This window comes from Protomyctophum bolini (genome assembly GCF_963924005.1).
Source record: "Protomyctophum bolini genome assembly, chromosome: 22".
NCBI lineage: Eukaryota > Metazoa > Chordata > Actinopteri > Myctophiformes > Myctophidae > Protomyctophum > Protomyctophum bolini.
The window spans coordinates 13,040,832-13,063,174 of record NC_137883.1 but is presented as its reverse complement, the minus strand read 5'-3'; the positions used below and the strand labels follow the sequence as shown (position 1 = coordinate 13,063,174).

Sequence of the window (22,343 nt, the reverse complement as noted above, 5' to 3'; positions counted from 1 at the left end):
ATCGTGCTGTCTTCTAAGCCCTATATTAACCCTCATCGAGGACATTCTCCAGAGGCAAGAGCCACCGACCAGATGACTCTGCCGAAATCCTATCCCTGCCTCGTTTTGAGTGATGTACTGTATACTTCTACATGAATGCAGTTACACTAATAAAATAGAATTCAATTAATTGTATCTTCTGTCAACTGCTTGGTGCGTGTGTTTGCTGTGTTACAGAATGGTCTTATGCTCGTTGACGTCGGTCTTTAACGGACAACTTATGTTTCTTTTCAACCAAGGTTCATGTTTTAGGTTGAGTAAGTTGAGTTATTAAAAAAACAACTAGACCCCAGGGAATTACATCTAGCCACAAAAGATCATGGGATCTATATTGAAGAGGGAGGTACTATGGGGTTTCCATACTGTGTCATGGGTTCAATTGTCAGTTTGTCACCTCACATTCAATAGCTTCCTATGATCTTTTGTGGTGATCTAGTAGGACTAGTAAATAATAAAGAAATCGCGTATTTTGTAAAAAATAAAATGCATATAGCCACTTGCTCGAATTCCTTTATGTTTATAATATATATTCCCTTTTACATGGAATTAAAATGCATCCTGTATGAAACCTGGAGCTCTAATTCACATAAATACATAGCTTATTCAGTTATAAAAATAGCTGCCGACTAAGATACACAGTAAAATAATTTCCTCAGTGTTCATTTATCCATTAATTGTGTACAAAGGGCGATTCAGAAAGATTTTTCAGGGATGGTCAGGAATGAGGGATATTCACATTTCTACCATACGTACATCCAAATGACAGAAGTCACAGAAGGCCTTCTAATTTCAATGTAATTGCGCCTCAGAGGACATTCGTCTCAAGTAACCACAAGGCTATTTCCTGGGTAACAGAATGGAACAGTTCATTGTTCACCTGATGGAATCTCACACTGATCAGTCAGCCCATTATGTTGCTCCAGCTAAGAATATGTTGTCCTTTAGCTCAATGAAACCGATTGTCAGTAAGTAAAGTACATTTACTTAAGTACTGTATACTGAAGTGAAGTATAATTTGAGGTATTTGTACTTTACTTGAGTACTTCCAATTAACCAATTTTCCACATTTTAATGTGGTTAATGTATCTTGTATTTTCAAATGGCGAAATGTATAGGTGTATATAATACGGTATAGCCCTAGACATTTTGGCCAAAAGTCACACTTTTCACAATTGGAAATTATATTCTCTGTCACCACATGATCTGACAAGGTGTTGTCCTAAACCATGTGTCAATATGAATGTCCACGCTGTGGGCGCTGGGGGCGTGTTCTCTCCTCCGCGTCATCAATGCCCATACCCGAGGCGGGGTTGGCGAAAGGGCCTTTCTGTGTGGAGTTTGCATGTTCTCCCCGTGTCCCCTAGGGTAGATACCCTCACAAAAAACATGCAGTAATCCTGGTCTCTATAAACTACCTCCCCTGGCCCTTTACATCACCTAATCAACATGAGTTAGACTTTAATATATTAGCGCCCCTCACTTCACACGGGTGTGATTTTTTTAAATGTAAATAGTAGCCAGATGCAGCAAGAGCATGGAGAAAGAAGGAAAAAAAAGGTCCCATCCTCCGAGCAGCTGTTAGAGATCAGTGTTTACTATCCCATCCCCTAGGGGGTTTGGGGAAACATACCATGATGACTGCATGCTTTGTGCACAACCAACACACGCATCCATCCACCCTCGCTCTCTCAGCACATGTGTTGGCCATGCCAATCTACTTTTTGTCGTACAATTTACAATTTAGGCATTTAGCAGACAATTCCCTTATCCAGAACGACTTACTGTACAAGTGTGAGATCGGCATAAGCAAAGTAAATATGAACTCTGGTCAATAAACAACAAGCAGTCACATAGAGTGCAGAGAGAACACATCATATGTTATGGGGGCAATATATTCCAATAGCAGTGTTGATTTTGACAGGAAGTTTTGATTTAGTTTTAGTCATAATCTTTTGAATAAAAGTTCATTTAGTTTGTCATATTTTTGTCACCTGAAAAGTCTTAGTAGTCACTAGTCAGGGACCCACAAATTGATGCGTTTGGCTGTGGACCCAAATCTGAAAAGCTTGTATGCCATTCTACCCCTATAAAGATTTGTCAAGATAACAACCCATTGAGCTTGTAGACCGCGACTGGGTAAAACATTCCTTCCGACATTTGGCCCACAGACTGGACCACCACAAGTGGCACGCAGATAGCAGATACTCTAACGCCCCGCTCCATCGAGGCTCACACAAACAAACAAGCCCTACAGTACGACCACTTTAACTGAAAAACATGTTCTGATAATAAATAATAATGATGCAAGATGGGTATATATATGCCCGGTGTGTCAAGTGGCCAGTCCAGGCCTGTACAGTACACTGGCAATTGTCGAATGGCTGAAAAATGAAATATAGGGTTAAGTGTACTTTAATCCATTTTGGATTAAAGCTCGTAGCGCGCCACCGAGTGGCGCGCTACGAGCTTGTAGGTCTGCCATTTTTGAAAAATCGAAAAACCGCTGACATAGGAACATAGCTTTTTTCAGAAAACTGTCAGGATGTAGAAGACATTTTTAGAATCTGATCTCAGGTCAGAATGGAAAACTGTCAGTATGTAGACGACATGTTTAGAATCTGACCTCAGGTCAGAATGGGTTAAAGCGTTCCTCATTCTCCTGGGAACACTCTGGAACCCCTGGCCCTGGGGGTCCCCCAGACCCCACTTAGAGAACCACCCACTGTTTGGGGAAGCAGTGCTTCACACACACACACACACACACACACACACACACACACACACACACACACACACACACAACTGTGTGCAGACAGATAGAAGCAGTGCTTCACACACACCACTGTGTGCAGACAGATAACAGGCATGTGGCAACCCATTTAGGCCCGACGTCAAAAATAGACCTACAAGCTCGCAGCGCGCCACTCGGCGCTATGTGCTTTTAGATCTGCTATTTTTCAATAGCTAAAGTATAACATAATACTTAGTTAAAACACCAAAAGGGGTTCCCGTCTAGAATGAGTTAATGAAGTGATGGATTTAAATTGGCTCTCGTGTAAAATGTCATCTTTCACATTTAAATTACGTTAAACTCCACTGTGCCTGCCTTGCCAATTCCAATTAGGACTGCGATATCAAACCTTTTCTAATCCTACAAATGCATGCACGCACACGTTTGCATCACTATATTTAATAATAGCTCAGATCTATATAGCGCTTTTCAAGTTTACATAAATAAAATAACCAACTTTAAGAATAAAAACAGATACGTGCTAGATTATTATTATTGTACTTGTAATAAGGGCATCCAACATTTTAGGACACACACACACACACACACACACACACAAATATGCAGCAGCATCGATTTACAAACACTACAATATACATCATGAGTTTAGCCATTCAACACATGGATTTATGGATAGAGGAAACACGAACACCTAGGTTATTTCAGACAGCGTCCCATTACAGCAGAAAAACGGAGCAGTATAGGCCTATACTATACTTTTGCCTTATTAGAGCACACAAACTCTCTCTCTCTCTCTCTCTCTCTCTCTGAGTTGTCATGGCAACATTTCCCACAACAAAGTACTAGGCTAGTTTGCTCAATTGCTGTGGGCTTGCAGCAAAGCAAACGTGCACATTTGATTGCTATTTTTTGAACTGCTTGCGTTAGATTGCTTGCTTGTTAGTTTGCAAGTGGTTTTGTGATGGCCTAAACTCATCTAGTGTTTATTTTATGATTATGAAATAAACATGAGTGCTACAGAGGTCGAGGATGCCTCCGTGGCAAAGACAGGCAGAGAATGTTTGTTGGACAACCGGATAGGCCGAGACGTGGGTGAGGTGAGCTAAATAATAATAGTCTATTTGGAATTTAGGGATTATGTTTGTTTGGTGTTGTTGGTGTTCACTGTTTCACAGTGACCGTGGGACATATAAGTACCAGTAGGCACTGGTGGAAAGTAACTAAGTATTGTAGCCTAGCCATTTGTACTACGTGAGTATTTCCTATTTCCAGTACTTTGACTTACTTGTTTTTGTATTGACTTGTGCTTTCGTTTGAAATGTAGCCTACCCATTCTACATACTGTGAATCAATCAATCAAAACAACTTCTACTCCACTACATCTCAAGAAGCGATGCGACGCAGAGCTTGTAGATCTTTTGATGGCAATACTTTTGTACTTTTTCTCAACTACATTTTGAATTCCGGACTTTTACTTTCTATATTGTAGGCCGGTAGCCTACTTTACAGGATCATTTGAGTACTTTTTCCACCACTGCACACAAGATTCTGCTCGGCTGCATGGCATCTTTCTTATAATGAACGTATTAGGCTTCATACCGTGAAGTGAGGCGCGTGAGCTGCTGCGTGCGGGCCGAGAGCAATGATCCAAATGTCACAATAATCCAACTTCACAATAACCTAAACTCACACCCGTTGACTGTGGCTAATTGGTTCACCTCAGAGCCATAGAGTAAGACAGAGTTACGACAACTCTCAGTCCAATGGCGGCTCTTTTACATAGACTTCTATTGGCGAATAGTGACAAAGGCCTGAACCAGAAGTTTACGGAATGCATTGGAGTCTATAGGCTTTACAGTGACAAATGAGTTACATGAACCTACGTGACCGGCGCAGTTTTCTGGCCCCTCAGCCTCAGCAATGTCGTGACTCTGTCTTACTCTATGGCTCTTGCACCATAGCTATTCATTTGATTAGAATAGCTGCAGCAGCAGTGTAGGTTAGCTTGCAATGTTTTAATCGGCTGAAGGTTTTCTTGACCTCTGCACTGGAAAGCAAACTACAAAATCAGGCTCTATCACAATGTTTTCCTTTTGGCAGTTATTTTAATGCTGCAAACCGTAAATGTAATTTCCTCCGAACCCACAATTTCTGCCACTCTTCCAAATCCCAGTCCAGGGCAGGCAGATATTTTGCTTGAACTTCAGGCAGTACTACAATATAGGCCTACTTCACTTATCAACCAGTAGGTGTCCTACCCGACAGCAGTCTAAGAGCAAAGAGACAACCTGTCTATACTCTGAGTATTAACATCTACTACAGGGGTCTTCCAATGTTTGTCAGACCAAGGACTAGTAGGGACCCCCACTGCATTATGTTAATGCAATTAAAGAGGCTTTCAAAGTTCTCACATTCTCACCATATATTTATATATTTAAGCAACCCTACAGCTTTTGATAGTCTTGTTTGACAGCACTATTATTATTATTACTACCAGTAAGACGCCTGAGGGCAAGGTCGCGTGCACGGATCTGCCTCGTTGACGGCAGACTGCTGGGCGAGCGCTGTCTCTTAATTGGTATGGGGGGTCAGATTCACATGGAATGAATTCTGTACTGGCCATATAAGGAGCATGTCTTGAGTGTACAGGGTTTGATGAGATCAAAACAACATATGGAATGTCAGAACAGGTCAGCTCCATACAGTATATGGAAATCTAAGGGTCGTAGCGGGGACACTCTTTTCGGGCCTGTTGAGAACTCTAGTTTTCGCTGGCTGCCGGGCACGGCTGCACTAATAACTTTGGGGCAGGCCCGTCTAGAGTGAAATTTGGACAGGTATAAGTCAAAAGGGAGACATCGAAGAAGAAGGACGGAAGGGGAAGGATCAACATATGGAATGTCAGAACATGTTCTGACATATATCCATATATGGAAATGGAAATCTAAGGGTTTGAGGTCAGATGTAGAGTTGCTGGCCAATATTGATGACATCAGGGTCTCCACATATCCATCCCTGATGATGTCACGTATCACGAGACCTGGGCACCATATATGGTGCCCGACACACTGACACGAAATGCACAATTCCATAGTTAACTGCGACCTTCGGTCGCAATTATTACAATTGATGTATTTGTTGTAATAATTTGTTGGATTCATGTTAATGTTTAACTGTCGTTTTCAACCAGTGCAGTGGGTTTAATTGTTAAACATCTGCATTACCTAATTTACAATAAGTCTACACAATTAGAGAATATAGAATTGTTTTTTTGTCAATGTTTGCCCGTTATCTCTCCTAATGGTACCACATCAATACAGCATGAAATTGTGGCCAAAATCTTATCCCATCGATAACTAAATATTCTAAGTTTTGGTTCTGAGAAGCTAAATGTTATTACATGGCATTCCATAGCTCAAATGCAGAATAAATAACGAACCTCGATATGGAAAAGGTTGAAAACCGCTGCATTAAAATAACTTCCAGATTGCAGCTTTATAAAACTATAAATGTAGCTCAAGTGTGTCCCACTTGCCTTGTTCACAGGACGTTGCTGCGGTGGAGGGGTCCAGTGCACAGATCCGTGATCTTCTCACGATGAGCCCGACGTCAAAACTGGATTACGTCTCCTCTATGCAAGCGTCATACGTCTCTCCTAGAGGCCCAGGGGGGAGGCAGCGAGGTGTGTGTCAGTGTCTTTCAACCCAGTGTTGAATTTGACAGCAATTCTTTGTTTTTAGTCATAGTCACTTTGAATACAAATTAATGTAGTTATATTTTAGCCATCTGAAATGTTTGTCTAGTTTTAAATCGACCAAATCGTCCAGGCACATACCACATAATAGGCTCATGCCTGACAGCATGTCGCAGGTTTGACTCCCGATCCCGGCCTTTGCTACGTGTCATTCCCAGTCTCTCTTCTGCATCTCCACTGTGTCCTATCAATAAAAGGCAGAAAAGCCCCAAAAGATATTAAAACCCATTTTGGGCGGGAGCCCCTTTTGGTGTCGTCTGTCTGTTCACATTGATTTTAGCTTCCAACAAATTAATGTCCTGCAGATTATATTACATTGATGCCTTTGACATTTCCACACTCCAGGCAGCAGAGCAGAGTTTCTGGAGAAAGTGCTTCGTCAGAAGATCAGGTAAATTAAAGTTATTAAACCACTTAAACCCCGCTTGGTAAACAGAACCTGCATACGTTGGTTCGACATACTAACAGAGTACGACATACTAACAGTCTGACATGCAACAGTCCGACACATGGCTGGTTAAGACTCACCCGTGGCTCCCGACATGCGTTCCCGTTTAAGACACATGCGTGGCCGGTTAAGACTCACCCCCTGAGCCACTCATGCACCCCCTGAGCTGACCATGCTGGGTTTGATCAAGTGGTTACCTCCGCAAAGCTTTCTTGATTCTGTCATTAGGCATAGTAAATAGTAACAGGTTGATTCTGTCATTAGGCATAGTAAATATTAACAGGTTGATTCTGTCATTAGGCATAGTAAATAGTAACAGGTTGATTCTGTCATTAGGCATAGTAAATAGTAACAGGTTGATTCTGTCATTAGGCATAGTAAGTAGTAACAGGTTGATTCTGTCATTAGGCATAGTAAATAGTAACCGGTTGATTCTGTCATTAGGCATAGTAAATAGTAACAGGTTGATTCTGTCATTAGGCATAGTAAATAGTAACAGGTTGATTCTGTCATTATGCATAGTAAGTAGTAACAGGTTGAGGCAGAACGATATTCATTTGGTGCATATAGCGGCCATTATTCTGATTTGTGATGATCAGGGGATCGAGCAAGGGGGAAAAGAAAGAATACAAAAAACTAAACCATATCTACATATTTACACATTCTCCAAAAAAGAAGTTGTGGCAAGTCATTAGATTTGCACTAAATAATTATGCAAAATATAAGTCTTTATGCTGCACAAGCCATATATAGAGTGGTTTTATGGTTATTTTTTGCCCTTTTTGGAACTGTAAATAAAAACAATATTGTCAGTAGACATTACAGTATCTAATTCTGCAGTATAGTGGCAGACAAAGTTTCCTAGCGTTTTGCTGTGAACATTAATGCTGCTTAGTGCTTACCCGTTAACCCACACAATTTCTCTTGCCCATTGAAGAGCTGTGGAAGGTTTTCATAGGCTATCTGGTGTTATGATAAAAAGAACATCCATTTGAATAAATAGCATTAGCACCTTTTTCTGTGCCTGCCAGGACAGTGGTGGTTTCGGAGTGTCAGTCAGGGCTTTGTTTTGTATGGCACGCATGTACCTTGAAAATTGCCTACGTCGGCTTGAAATATCTCCACAATCTCTGTCGAGACACTTCTTGGAAAGTTGACTTACGTGTGGACGATTGCCATAGATTCATAGCGTGATATGAAAAATGACATGTACTGTACTGTAGCAGGGTATTTAATTTCCCACACACAAACTAGTCATTTGGTTGAAATCCATCATAACGGTGTACGAGTAAAGTTGTTGTTGGGGCATTTTGCCAAGTACATTTGCTCATATGGAATTTGTCCTCTGCATTTAACCGTCTTAAGCGCGGCAGCGTGGCTGCCATTGAAAACAGCACCCGGGAAGCAATTAGGGGTTAAGTCCCTCTTTCTCATGCAGGGATACTTCTGACACATGGGCCGGGCGAGCAAGGTCGAACCGGCAACCTTCCCTTTCCCAAGTGACCTCTCACTCAGCTACTGTACTACTCAGTACAGCCCTCCATCCCCCCCAGCTAACCCTAACCCTAACCCCCATCCTTTTGGGGGTGGGGACTAGCGTGGCGCTGGTCCAACCGCTCTTTAGTCCGACCATACCAACCCTATCCCCAAACCCAACCGGAACGGAAGCCACAGGGTGAGTCTTAACCGGCCACGTACGGACTAACGGCCCCAGATGTCAGTGCCACTCAGTTAGCTCAGGTGCCATGTATAGGCATGTACCTAAAAGAGAGGAACTTAGCCTCTCCTTTTTTTTGTGTAGCAAAAGTAGTGTGAAGGAAATTGAACAATTAAAGGACTCCTTTAAATTAAATTAATTTTAATTAAATTGTTTGGAAGGTCTCTTGTATTGAACCAGTCAACCAGGTGGGTTATATTCAATTAAATTCAATGAAAACAACCCCAACATAACTAATTCAAAAATTTGTTGAAATTCAAGAGCCAATCAAAAAGAAAAATCATACTCATGTGAAGTGAGCTAGGGGCGCTTTTATAATACATCATAATACATTATCACATTGTGGTACAATTAAACACACAAAGCTGTGCATAGGAGCTGTGCCCCTCAAAAAACAAAACACAATATGTTAAAAGTTTAACTCAAATAATACCTAGTACAAATGGAGGTTATTAATTCAAGTCACCACACCTTTTGGAATGAAGATAAATTAGTCCAATAAAAGAAAAAATAATTTCTTAAATGCTCAATGTCAATGGAAAAGATCCTCTTGCTGCAGGCAATAAATATCCTCTTGCGGTTAGTCAGTCAATATGTCAATTATGGTTCTGTTACCTGTGTGTTGCTTATAGGGTCTGAAATAGCTGGGTCAACTGAATCCAAACACAGGAAGACTCCTCTTTTCCAAACAATTCAGTTTCAGTTCCAATAACTCCTCCCTGAATTCCAAACGCAGTGGAGATGAGGTTGAGGCCTGTTATGCAGTTTAGTGAACTGTTTTTAACGTGCTCCAATTTGAGCCACTTCTTATAAAATAAAAACAAACCGGGTACAGAATTATGCTGGACAACTGTCCATGCATGCACTGCTGCCAGCATGCAAAGTGATTCTCACACGCTGAGTCACGCCCCTGTGCCAACTTCCAACCTGATCAGGGAGACTGCCAGGTGCACTGCCAGCTAGGTCAATCATCGTTAATTGGTGATGGCTTGTTAATTAGAGTCAATTGTGACTCTGGCCGTCACACTACTAGCCTACTACTAATTTGTTTTAGTTAAAATACCAAAAATAGCTGATATGGAAGTTTACAATGCATCGCATCACGAAACATTGTAAGCTAGTAGATCATTGGTTTTCTCTACTTTTGTGTGACCCTTTTTGTATGATGAAATAGGGCATGAATTTATGAAAGAAAGTAGAAAAAAAAGAAACAGAGGAGATATACTGCATATTTATGTACCAGGGTAAAGCTTTCATATTTAGCTCTAAATTGGGAGAACGGGGTAAGATGACATTGGTTAATTTTACCCCAGCCACCATTTTAGAAAACAATGACTAGAATAAGCTACTTCAGACAATTTATTTGCTAAATGATTCACATGGTTCTATCCATTGGCAAATCATCAACGTGTATGATATTACATTTCAGACCTAGGTACATTTTGCTTTGTATAACATTTTACATGATGTGTTGAATTTTTACTTCTTACTCCGTTCTCCCCTATAGCTTAATGTATATAAACTTAAGCCATATACTTCATCATATATGACGGATATGAAAAATAACCCATCTACAAGCACACATGAAGCTGATTGGCCATTTCTCTTCTGTACTACTGTATAATTTATGTAAAAATGTTTTAATTAAAAACCTCTATTACTTATTCTATTGACATTCATGATTTAAGGCAGTGGTTCTCTAACGTTTTCAAATACCCACAGTCACAGACCCCCATTCTGGAGGGAAGAAATGGCACCAGGGACCACAAGATAGGCCTACAGTGTTTATCTGTGTTGTTTTTAATATTATTTGTTCTCGTTTTTAAAAATATTTTGTGAAAATAACGGATCTACTGTACCTGCTCACAACACGATCGGCTACTTTCCAATATCCAATTATCTAAGGCTAAAGAGGCTAAACAAACCTGGAACCCCCACAACGACCCCTGGCGGTCTCCGGACCACACTTTGAGAACCATTGTGGTTCTCATTAAACATACAAACAAAAACGATTCTGGTGTGATGCGATACCAAATCTATCAGGTACCAGGTTGTCGGCAGGGATTATGTCATTACTCATACACAAACAAGACGGTGCTTGTTCAGTATTTCAGTAGACACAACCCACTGATGCTGGCACTGTATCTATCATACCAATTTCATGGCTCAGTCAGACACAGTACCCAGCCAACACCATACAACAAATCTTATACTGCATCTCTGTTGTATTACCAAAAGTAATATCACAGATCACAGATCACAGATCACAGATCGGATATCAAAATGATCCCAATATGCTGTTTTTTGGTCTTCCCAAATCTGATCCATTGGGCCCAGAGATGCCAGTCCCCTAGCCCTATACATACTTCATTGTACAATTAATAGCGTAAATAGCTGATCTACAAGCTCCCAATGCATGGCATTTGCAAATTGCAATGTGTCGTGAATTTGAAGATCTGCTATTTTTAAATAGTGATAGTACAGTGAAGAGAGACCTGGATGGGAACCGCCCTTAAATCAGACCTCCCGGTAGTCAGACCCGTGCTGCGGGTTACAAATCACCTGTGCTGCGGGTTACAAATCACCCGTGCTGCGGGTTACAAATCACCCATGCTGCGGGTTACAAATCACCCGTGCTTCGGGGAGTTACATGCAGGATGCAGCAAATGCATTGCCGGGCCTTAGGAATTGAACCCGGCCGGCACACACACGGTCAGGCATCAAAAGGCCTATGTGGTATGTGCCTTAACCACTGGGCTATTGGCGCCCTTTTTGTACATTCTAGAACATTGTCCCAACGTATAGGGATGCCAGAGTGAATGTGGTTAAAAAGCATCAGTTTGCAAGTTGATCTGTTAGTCATTCAGTGCCTGTGCTCTTTACTTATAAACAGTGGTGGAAAGTAACTAAATACATTTACTTAAGCAGGTTACTGTACTTTTTGAGGTATTTACTTGGGTATTTCCAATTTACAGTGCTTTTACTTCTACACTACGGATCTCGGATCCAAATATTGTACATTTACTCCACTACATTTATTGTAGTGGAGTACTAGTTACTTTGTAGATTTTGATTATTATTACAAAACATACAGTAACATTAATCACTTCAACCATATACATTTCTGCCAAGAAATAGCCGATCTACAAGCAATGCGTCGCAATACGACGCATTGTGAGTACGATGCATTGTGAGCTTGTACAGCTGCTATATTTGTACACATTTGAAAACTTGAAATGGGACACTGTGTACTTTAAATAAAACACCAAAAGGGGTTCCCGTCCACGTCCCAAGCACATTTTGAATTCCAGACTTTTACTTGTAACGGAGTAGTTCTACATTCATTCTACATGTATCGATACTTTTACTTAAGTATAAGTATAACACTTGAGTACCTTTTCCACCACTGGTGCTTTCTACATAGGCTACAGTATAAACTCTGGTATGTGTCTATCCTTTTTGTGACAGTGAAAAGGTGCTGGCAGAATTCGGCCCTGCACCGCCTCACAAACCTGACTACATCTCCACCTCCCAGAGGGACTTCTGTGTCGAGGGGTTTGTGCCAGCTGTCCCTGAAACAACAGTATGTATTAAAGGTTAAAGGTTAAAGTCTGACTATTTGTCACATACATGATACATTGCTGAATGCGATATTTGTTCTCCACATTTGACCAATCTTTTGGAGCGGTGAGCCGCAGCCGTGACTCGCTCAGGACTCATTTTGTAGTTGATCTAACCTCCCAATCCAACCCTTGATGCTGAGTGCCAAGCAGGGAGGTATTAATGACAAATCTATTATTATTTCTTAAGTTTGTTTTAGGCTTTTCTGCCTTTATTGATAGATACAAGTGAAGAGTGTCAGGAAAGAGGGAGAGAGAGATGGGGAGAGACATGCAGCAGAGGTCGTCATGAACGGGACTCGGACATGCAATGCACTGTCAGGCCAGAGCCTATATGTGGCATACGCCTGGACCACTAGGCCAGCGGGCGCCAGGGGTTAATGTATTATTAATATACAAATATAATAATGTGTAAGACCTCCATGATGAGTTCATGAACAATGGACTGTGTAATAATAATTATAATATTAATTTTATCAGCGTCCAGGGATTTTCCATTACCAATAGTGTTCATGGAATTTCACTCGGGGCTGTCGTGATCAATAAACTCAAAGCCATTTCCACACCACAGGCAGAGCAAGAATTTTAATAATCATGGTCCTTGTCCCCATGTGTGTCAGTGGGATGATTTATGTCTTTCAAATTGAAACCAGGGAATCCACATGTCTATGGATGCCCAACAAAGCACGTTTTGGTGGTTAATTGAATGATGTCAAATTTTCTGTGCTTTTACTTCTACTCAGAGCCAAATATTGTACTTTGTACTTCACTACAATTGTCCTTTTATTTTGTGGTATTGATTGACTGTGGGCTCACACGCCATTCCGATAGTTTCTGCCTAACATTTTGTACACTAGAAGCGCTTTGATATTTGAAGTAGCTGCATTTATGTTTTCAGGGTCACGATTACAAGACGGACCAGGCTGTCAGTTTCTGGAGAGAGAATAGTCGACGCGTACAGGTATATCAGAGTGTTCCTTCTCCTCAGAGGCTGTTGCATAACATCTCTTTCTTTGCTTTTCCACTGATGGATGATGGATTGGATATGGTGTCATGTATTGATTTATAGAGGGGAGAGAGTGCTACTCTTATTGCCAAGGACACTGCATGGCAACCAATGGACAAAGTTACTTTTTCTTTTGTTATTCCCTTGTTGTTCAGATTTATGATGATTATTTATTATTACCGGTATTATTACTGCTGCTACAATGTCTGGATGAGGAAAACAAAATATTTCTTATGTACATGTACATAACAACCTTAAATGATCTTAAACAGGTTTATTTATCGGGCAAAATATATTTGTGTATATAAATGACAAATTCCATCTACAGCGATGAATGGAGCACTTCGCCCATGTTCAACTTTATCTTCATATCCTCAATCATGCTCATTTATAAGATGGCACCATTTTGGTATACTCGAGTCGCTCTGTGTCTCAGGGGTGGGCTATGGACGGTTACCAGTACCACTGATGTGGAACAACGGCTTCTAGTTCAGCACACTCACTTCTCGGGAAGAGAAAGTGTGTGGTTTCTATTACCTCAGAACCCCCACCACATTGGTTTCTCAACTGTCCACAGCTAGCCCACCTCTGAGACACAGTGAGAAACTGCAAGGACCAATTATATGAGCATAAGGTTGAAAATGTGTGAATGCATGTAGCTTACAGTGCATACAATAGCAATAGAGTGATTCGCACAACGCCCACACAAGCCTCAAGAAAATGTCACAAGAAAATGGGACAAAGGCATATATGTTGTCAATAAGGTCAGGGACAGAGACTAATGATACATTTATAGTCCTGCAACGTTGCCACTCGCCGAGCTCACAACGGGTCGCATTGTGACCCGTTGTGAGCTTGCAGATCTGCTATTTTAAGTTTTAACACTTGAATGTGGATCCTTAATAAATAAACAATACTGATGTATTATGTAGCAGTACGGTATGTACAGTACCGTATATGCATCTTTATCATGCTACTTCCCATGACTACAGAGGCATTAGACAAATACCACACACTCCCCATAAGATGATTGATCAATAATATGACTATGTATTCTCGCTTTTTGCTTGAGAAACCGGTCAAAGACACTTTGAAGCCAATTAAGCCCTCTATACTGGGATTAGCCAGTCATCCCTGTCCTGTCTCTAAATTGGTACAAAATGCAGCTGCCAGATTCCTGACTGGCACCAGGAGGAGAGACCATATCACCCCTGTCTTAGCCTTTTCCACTGGCTGCCGGTCTGGTTCAGAATACAATTCAAAATCCTCCTTTTTGTCTGCAAAGCCCTGAACGGACTGGCCCCCTCCTCATCGACCTCCTATCCTATCCTCCCCTCCATGAGGACTGTCAGGTCAGCAAGCATACAGGCGACTATTGGAAATTCCACCAACAAAAAAAGAGGCTCAGGGGCGACTGAGCCTTTGCACAAGTTTGCAGTCCTGTGTGTTGTTTTAACCTTTATTGTCTTATACTGGTGTATTGTATGGTACTGTCTTGTATTGTTTTCTCTGACCTGTGAGCTGTGAAGCATTTTGGTACAATGAGAGTTGTTTTTAAATGTGCTATACAATACATGTTATTTGAAAGTAAAAATATTAACCAGAATATTATTCTCCTTCTCCCTGCAATCGTCCGTCTGTCTGTCTGTCTGTCTGTCTGTCTTAGGGTATGACTGCCACAGGAGCGCTGGACTCGCCTTTCAAAAAGTCTAGCCTCTTCAGCACCCCTATTACCCAGCGGTTGGATGAGCCTGCACTGCCACCCGATACCTCCTGAGCTGCTTATCTTTAACACCACTTGAACACCATTACCAGTGGTTTCTTATCAAACACTTTCATGTCGAGGACCCCCAAATTGATATGATTGGTGCCAGGGCTGGCCCCCAAAACCTCCCGTTAGTCCGACAATTACTAACACTATCCCAAACCCTAACCTAACCCTAATCTCACAGAAAGCCACGGGTGATTTGTAACCCGCAGCACGGGTGATTTGTAACCCACAGCATGGGTGATTTGTAACCCGCAGCACAGGTCGGACTATCGGGAGGTCCGACTTAAGGTCTGACTTAAGGGCAAGAGTTGTTTTAACCCACTGAAACACTAGCATCTGTGTCATTTTAGATTTTTGCGTTGGCTGTTCAAAAATAGCATATATAGCAGCTCACAGTTGAAAATGTTTGAGAACTATTGATTTAGAAGGCATTTATAGAATGGGCCTCAGGTCTTTAGCCCAGTCCACACACCAACTTGCAACCAGTTGTAATAAATTGCAGCCGTCCAAATTGCCCCAGTTTTGGGGTAAAGTTGCAATAGTAGTTGCAATCATTGCCGTGGAGTCTGTGGACTGGGCTTCATTCTCCATATGCAGAACGGCCATCTTACCAAAGGCCTTTAAGTTAATGGCAAGGTGCTATAGGTGCAACTTCCAATGGCAGCCCATTCATCCAAACAGAAAAGTCCTATCTCTGATTGTATTAAACAACTCACCAACATTGCAGCTGTACGGAAAGCTTGACTTATTCTCTTTCTATCCTCAAAGTGTTTGTTTCATAAAAATCCACTGTATACATGTTATGAGCTTCTTAAGTTCTTTGTCCTCGCAGGTGATTCTTTTTCTAAGTGCTGGAGTTTGGAAGTGCTCGTTAGATATCTCTCTGCGTACCACCTGTTTTGAATTGGCACATAATGCAAGAGGCAGCAGGACATTGCTTTAATGAAAACGAGTGCTTCCAAACTCTGATGGAAACATGGCTGCGGTCTGAAAATGGTCTATATACTCAGCTCTCTAGCACACGGCACAGCTATCAGCTATGAGGACAGGTGTGCGTAGGTATGAATTAACACGAAAATAGGGAATGCGTTCTGTTGAGTACTTATTGAGCCAACTGAACTTCATCAGGTTTGTGTAACAATGAAAGCTTTTCATTTAAAGTGAAAAAGACATTCCAAGGCGTTTTGTATTAAAACATTACTGTACATTTTATCCTCGGCCAACGTACAATACAATAGTGAGTGTGGTAGTGAATGTATTTAGTGCAAAAATGTAACCAATTGGCAACATTTGTCCATTCTCAGAATTAAATTAACGGTTTGATAAATTAACAGGTCATCATGTGGTTTGAAGCGTCTTCGTAAGGGTCTGGGTGCCTTTTCCCACACAATATCATCCTCATGTGAGTGTATAAGTATGTAACCAAATGGACCCTTACGGTTACAGGTCAGGATACAGTGTGTGTCTGAAATGGACACTGGCAGCTTGTCAGCATGAGGGAGTGGGCGGTAATTATAGTCATGCAGGAGGAAAAGATGTTCTCCTGCAGAGATGCACACGTGCACATCGCGCACAGCACACACACACACACACACACACACACACACACTCACACACACGAATGCATGCATGCACAGTTGCACACACACTCACATACAGTACACATGCACAGACACATGTGCACACACCCACACATGCTGCACTCACTCGCACTGTCGCACACCCACACGTGTGTCTCTTGGCCCTGTTCCACAGCTGATAATCGGTGCCTAATTAGAGGTGATGTCATCACAACACAACACGTTCGGCTCTCTTTGCAGCTGTGTGTGTGTGCGTGCACGCGTGTGTGTGTGTGTCGGGCGGAAATCTCCATGTTTTAGCTGTTAAATTAATGCCCTACTTCATCATCATACAAGGCCTTTGCAGTGTCACACATGCAGCAAAGGGAGTGATCTACAAGCAATGCGACCCATTTAAGTAGGCCTATATTTGATACTATACGAATGGGTTGAGAGGCCTTCTGGGAATGGGAAGGTCGCCGGTTCGACCCTTATTGGCTCGCCCAGTGGAAGTGTCCCTGAGCAAGGCACCATCGCCCGGGCACTCAAACTGTAAGAGCCATCTGTACAGCCATCTGCTGGGTCAATGCAGTAAAGTAACCTCCGCTCCCCTGGAGAACAGCAAACGCTCCAGTTGGATGATCTACACCTGAACTAATTAAAAAGCATCTCTCTGTAACTGCTGTACACAGTAAAATCCTCAACGTTCATGTATTAATTTGGAACACTGAGCAGGGCTGGAACAAAAACGTAGCCCTGAACATTCACTTAATCCCTTGACCGGTTCGGTCCACTTCTGATGTGGAAACTAAATCACAATTCATTAATTAACAGGGTTAGCAGACTCCCCTCTATTGCACTATAGTGGTGGTGCACACAGCCTCTCTCACACAGCTGACAGTCCAAGGATGTTGAAATGTAATGTCGGCACGGCTGCCTATCAAATCCAGCACTGTGGTTCTCAAACATTGCTCATGCCAAGGACCCGCAGCAGACCGATACTGTATGTCAGACAGTTCCACCACAAGATACTGTATGTCAGACAGTTCTACCACAAGACCTTTGCACTTGGCAGTTGTCTCCTGGTGCTTATGAAGTGTTCTGTGTACGCTCTTCTGTTTGCAGAGTATCCAAAGACACAGGTTGTGGTTTAACCTGAACTTACCCAGTAACCCAACACGTTGCGTGCATGTAGTTGTTCATCCATTTTTGTGACCTAATACAGGAACTACACATAAAATAACACACTTTTTTGTGATGATATAGACAGACAAACAAAGGTATTTAAAATCAACGAGAGTATAAAACAGAGAACATACTGTACTGACCATGATACTGATGTCAGTATCCCGGTCAGTATCACGTCACAGGGCTGTGACAGTGATGTCAAGCACTCTCACATCAGGCCCCTCTAAACAGCACTGTGTGATAGCGATGTCAAGTCTCACAGAAATTGTGTGTGTGTGTGAGAGAGTTAGTGAGTGAGAGAGAGAGAGGGGGGGGGGGGGGGGGGGGTGTTGTTGATTTCACATCGGCCAAAAGCCAAAAGATCAACTATAGAATAGAGTCCCCTCAGTCAACTAGTCCTCATGCTCAACAGACTAGCATTATTAAGACAATACATAATAATGCACTTTTACCGGTGTTTACCAACCACCAGATATAATACCAGTAACAGTATGTTTTCACAGCGGGCAACAGCCAGACAAATTTTCTGGAAGTGCATTATTTGTCTCCCGCTGTTAAAACGTACTGTTAGACGCCCTGGGGGCGAGAAGCGACCGAGGTCGCGTGCACGCATGCGCCTGGGTGACGGCAGACTGCTGGGCGAGCGTTGGCGCTTTGGCGTGGGTAGTCGGAATGAATTCTGTACTGGCCATATATGGAGCGTGTCTTGAGTGTACAGGGTTTGATGAGGTCAGATAAAAATATGGAATGTCAGAACAGGTCAGCTCCATATATGGAGATCTAAGGGCTTGAGGTCAGATGTAGAGTTGCTGGCCGGCTCCATATATGCTGATATGGAGATCTAAGGGTCTCCATAATGTCACGTCACGAGGCATGACCATATATGGAGACGTGATGTCACGTGGCCTGACCATATATGGAGGCGTGGACTAACGGACGGACGGGAGATGCAGGTTCTCATAGTAAATGCGACTTGTGGTCAAACAAAACATGAAACCAATTCATGGTTTTATTCAAGTTTATTGAACAAAATATCTTACAGTATCTTGGATATACATATATACATATATCATCTGTTACTGTTTATAACACCACTGTTGAACTTCTTGACCTCTGCATTGACAGAGATCATAACACTGTGTCTCCCGTCATCAACGGATGATTCCAGGAAAATATTAACACGTCATTGACTTCCAAACACGTTATACGTACAAACCTCAATATAGAAAGCACAAAAAATAAGAATTTGTCATCTAAAAGTACTCTTAGGACAGGAAGTTTCTTCATACAAAAAAACCTCCAAAACAAAACAAAAAAAACGTTTACAATGTCTTTTGTTTTTGTCTTTTAGCGCTTAATAATATTAGCAGGTAATAAACATACCTGGAATTCCCTCATTTCTGTCTCTGTTTTTTAAAGCCACAATCCGTAAGTTTGAGTTCACCGCAACACCCCCAGGATTCAAACCCGGGTCAGAAACATCCGCTGTGCTCGTTGAAGAGGGAATCCCCCGTCGCTTGTCCCAGTCCCAGGGGAGAGCTACTGGCCTCATGAGCTTCAGGCAGGGCTAGGTGATCTACCAGACAGACACCAGGGTCTGAATGTCTCAACAGAAAGACTTTCCACCTCGGAGAACCCCCGTGTGATCCGGTCTAGACCGGTAAGAACAACAAAACAAAGAATACTCTGGTTGCCAATAAAGTGGTTCCTGTTTTTCGGTGTAGCTTTGTTTTTAGTCTCGCCAGTCGCTACAGGTTGGAATAAAAGATGGATATACCATAACGAACTATTCCAAGAAGTACTCGAAGAAACATATCGGGTTCACTTCATAGTATATTGTTTTATTGGGTAGGCCCCTAAAACGATGATGCCCTTGATCGCTGGGAATTATTTTGGGTAATTCTGGCTCCGGAAGGAAGGTTCCGGCCTGATGATTACAAACCAGTGACTACAACAGGACGTAAGTTCTTTCCACTCCCGACCGGATGATAAACACGAAAATGGTATGCCTCCCAGGCTAGTTATATTGTATTAACATACGCTACCACACAGATTGAGTAAAATATGTATTGTATTCATTCAAATAAGTTCCTGAATGTAGCTTTAACTCCAAGTGCGAGCAAGTGGAACCAAATTTGCGTCCACAGCCTAAAGGTGCCGCTATTTCCCCTCCTGCTGGTTGCAGAAATCGTTTCATTCAATTAACCCCAATGGGTATAGTTGACCGGACTTTACACTTGACTTTATTGCATTAGTAAATATTGTCATAGAGCCTTTTTGCTTTCAGTTGCTAGTTTCAAGTCTTCTTTCAATTATCAAGATATGCAATTTTGTAAATTATGGTCCCATTAAAAATGTTGATAAAGTAGGTAATATGTTTCTAGGGCTTCTATTGGTTCTACTAAGTGAAGACCCGCCCTCGCTGCTCTTCCACCTAACAGTTCGTTTCGTTTCCAGTTCCATTCCGGGGGCCGGAAATTCCAAGATGCCGGATTAGAATTTTGCTTCAAAACGGGTCTGTAGAATCCAATGGGTGACATCACAGCTCCCTTTGTCCATCTTCTTTTTTTTCTTTTTTTTTAAAAAACAGTCTGTTACAGACCCAAAAGGGCCCATTTTTTGGGGAGAGGTTTCCAGATTGCAGATTTAAACGGTAGCGTTGCTCACATGCTTCCAGTAGGGGGAATCACCAATAGGGACTTATTCTAGAACAAATAAAGTAGTGGCTTCTTCTTCGCCCGGCGGGGAGACATGTGGACGTCTGCACTCTGCTCGCTGCTGTCACCGCACCGCTATCAGCAACGGCTTCTCAGATAACATACACATCGGTCTTCTCCCCCTGAAGCCAATAGGTTCTCATTTTGCCTTTGCCCTGTAAAAACACAGAAATCAATAGGTTCATCAGTGTGTAGACCAAGTGTGGTGTAGAGGGTGGGAGGGTATGGAGATTATATCTCAAAGGCTTCCTGTCCTTTAAAGCACCCCCCCCCCCCCCAGGGGTCCTTGAGTTTTATTGAGTCCTTGGGTTTTTTGTTTTGTCGTTATTTATTTTTGCACAATAAAAACAGTACAAAGGTAACATTATTAAAATACACAGAAATAAGGAAACCCATGAAGGGCTTATACAAGGTTCTCACCTACAGTAACTAATACACATATTAATATTATTCTGGGGGTCCTTGACATGTTTTAAAGGACAACTCTATACCACTCCAATATTATATTATAGTATCCAATCAGGAGCTTAACTTTGATTAAGAAAAGAAGATTTAACCTCCATACAACATATTTGTGGGCCTCACCTTCATTTCTACATCTCCTCGTAGCTGGAGATCAAAGTAGCCAAACTCGTCCAGAACTTCTTTGGTCGCTGATGACATGTGGATCCTTAAGGCTACAACACACAGGACCACAACAATGACTGTGTTAATACATTTAAAAAACACACACACCAAGTCAACCTGGCATCCATACTTTGGACATGTCATTATATAGTAGGTTAAAGTTTTCAGAAAATAAAATAAAATAAAGAGTTCAAACAAAGTGAAAATAGCCAATCTACAAGCCCACAACACGTTGCTATTTTCAGAACACAACACCCGAGCGCAACCAAACATAAAATGACTTGTCTTTTAGTTCTACTGGATCTCTTCTCCACTAGTCCCTCTCTAACATTTAGTCTAGTTTTTGAGTGGTGCAACCACTCCAAGGAACAGCAATGTCCGTGTTCACCTACCTATGTGTTGGTACCTGTGTTGGTTAATGAGCACGAGTATATGACTCTGACTACCAGTAGGGGCGCTGTTGTGCAATAAATAGAGAGGGATAATGCTGCAGCCTGCTAATGAGAGAGAGAGAGAGAGAGAGGTGGGGGTGGGGGAATTGCACCACTCAGTTCGCACGGGTGTGAATTGTATTTCTTGACCAAATTGTCAATATATTTAGTCTCAGTTTTAGTCATCAAAGCTTAGTTTTTATTTAGTTTTCGTCAGTGAAAAAGGGTAGTCGACAAACATTTTCCGTCATAGTTATAGTCAACAGCAACACTGCATGACGTTGTTGCTTCTTCCCAGCTTGAAGTTCTGTTCCTTTCAGCCAATGACACCGTCGTTATGCGATGGGAGTATAAATCGAACCTTAAGGAAAATGCCAGCTGAGATCTGACACAGGAGGCCATTAGTGTTGTAAACCTAATAATTATGGCTGTGTCCAATCAATGGCAGAGTTGTCCTGCGACTACTGCCTCAGACGCTTCCCACTGTGCAGCGCGGCACTGGATAAGTGCTATCAATTATTTACCAATGGAGGCACAATGCAGGAAGTGAGTTGTTACTTAATCAATACACGTGATGAGTCACTCACAATATACAACCAACATGTCCTAACACTAGTGCTAAATACAATAATAACTAGAACTACACTCTGTCGAGCGCGCAAGTAGTCGACCGCTACAAACTTTCAGCCTCTCTGTGAAACATTGGAATTAACT

General features: G+C 41.9%; 1 protein-coding gene across 1 annotated transcript in view; it reads right to left on the bottom strand.

Moving 5' to 3' along the window:
• Window positions 1–18,854: 18,854 nt before the first annotated feature.
• Window positions 18,855–22,343, bottom strand: part of npr2 (natriuretic peptide receptor 2) — an 82,506-nt gene continuing 79,017 nt past the window's right edge. Inside the window, exons 21-22 of the mRNA XM_080756690.1 lie at window positions 21,157–21,248; window positions 18,855–20,726 (exon numbers count right to left, since the gene is read on the bottom strand). Coding sequence (XP_080612816.1) covers window positions 20,664–20,726; window positions 21,157–21,248 — 155 coding nt within the window. The 3' untranslated portion in view covers window positions 18,855–20,663. The remainder of the gene's footprint in view (window positions 20,727–21,156; window positions 21,249–22,343) is intronic.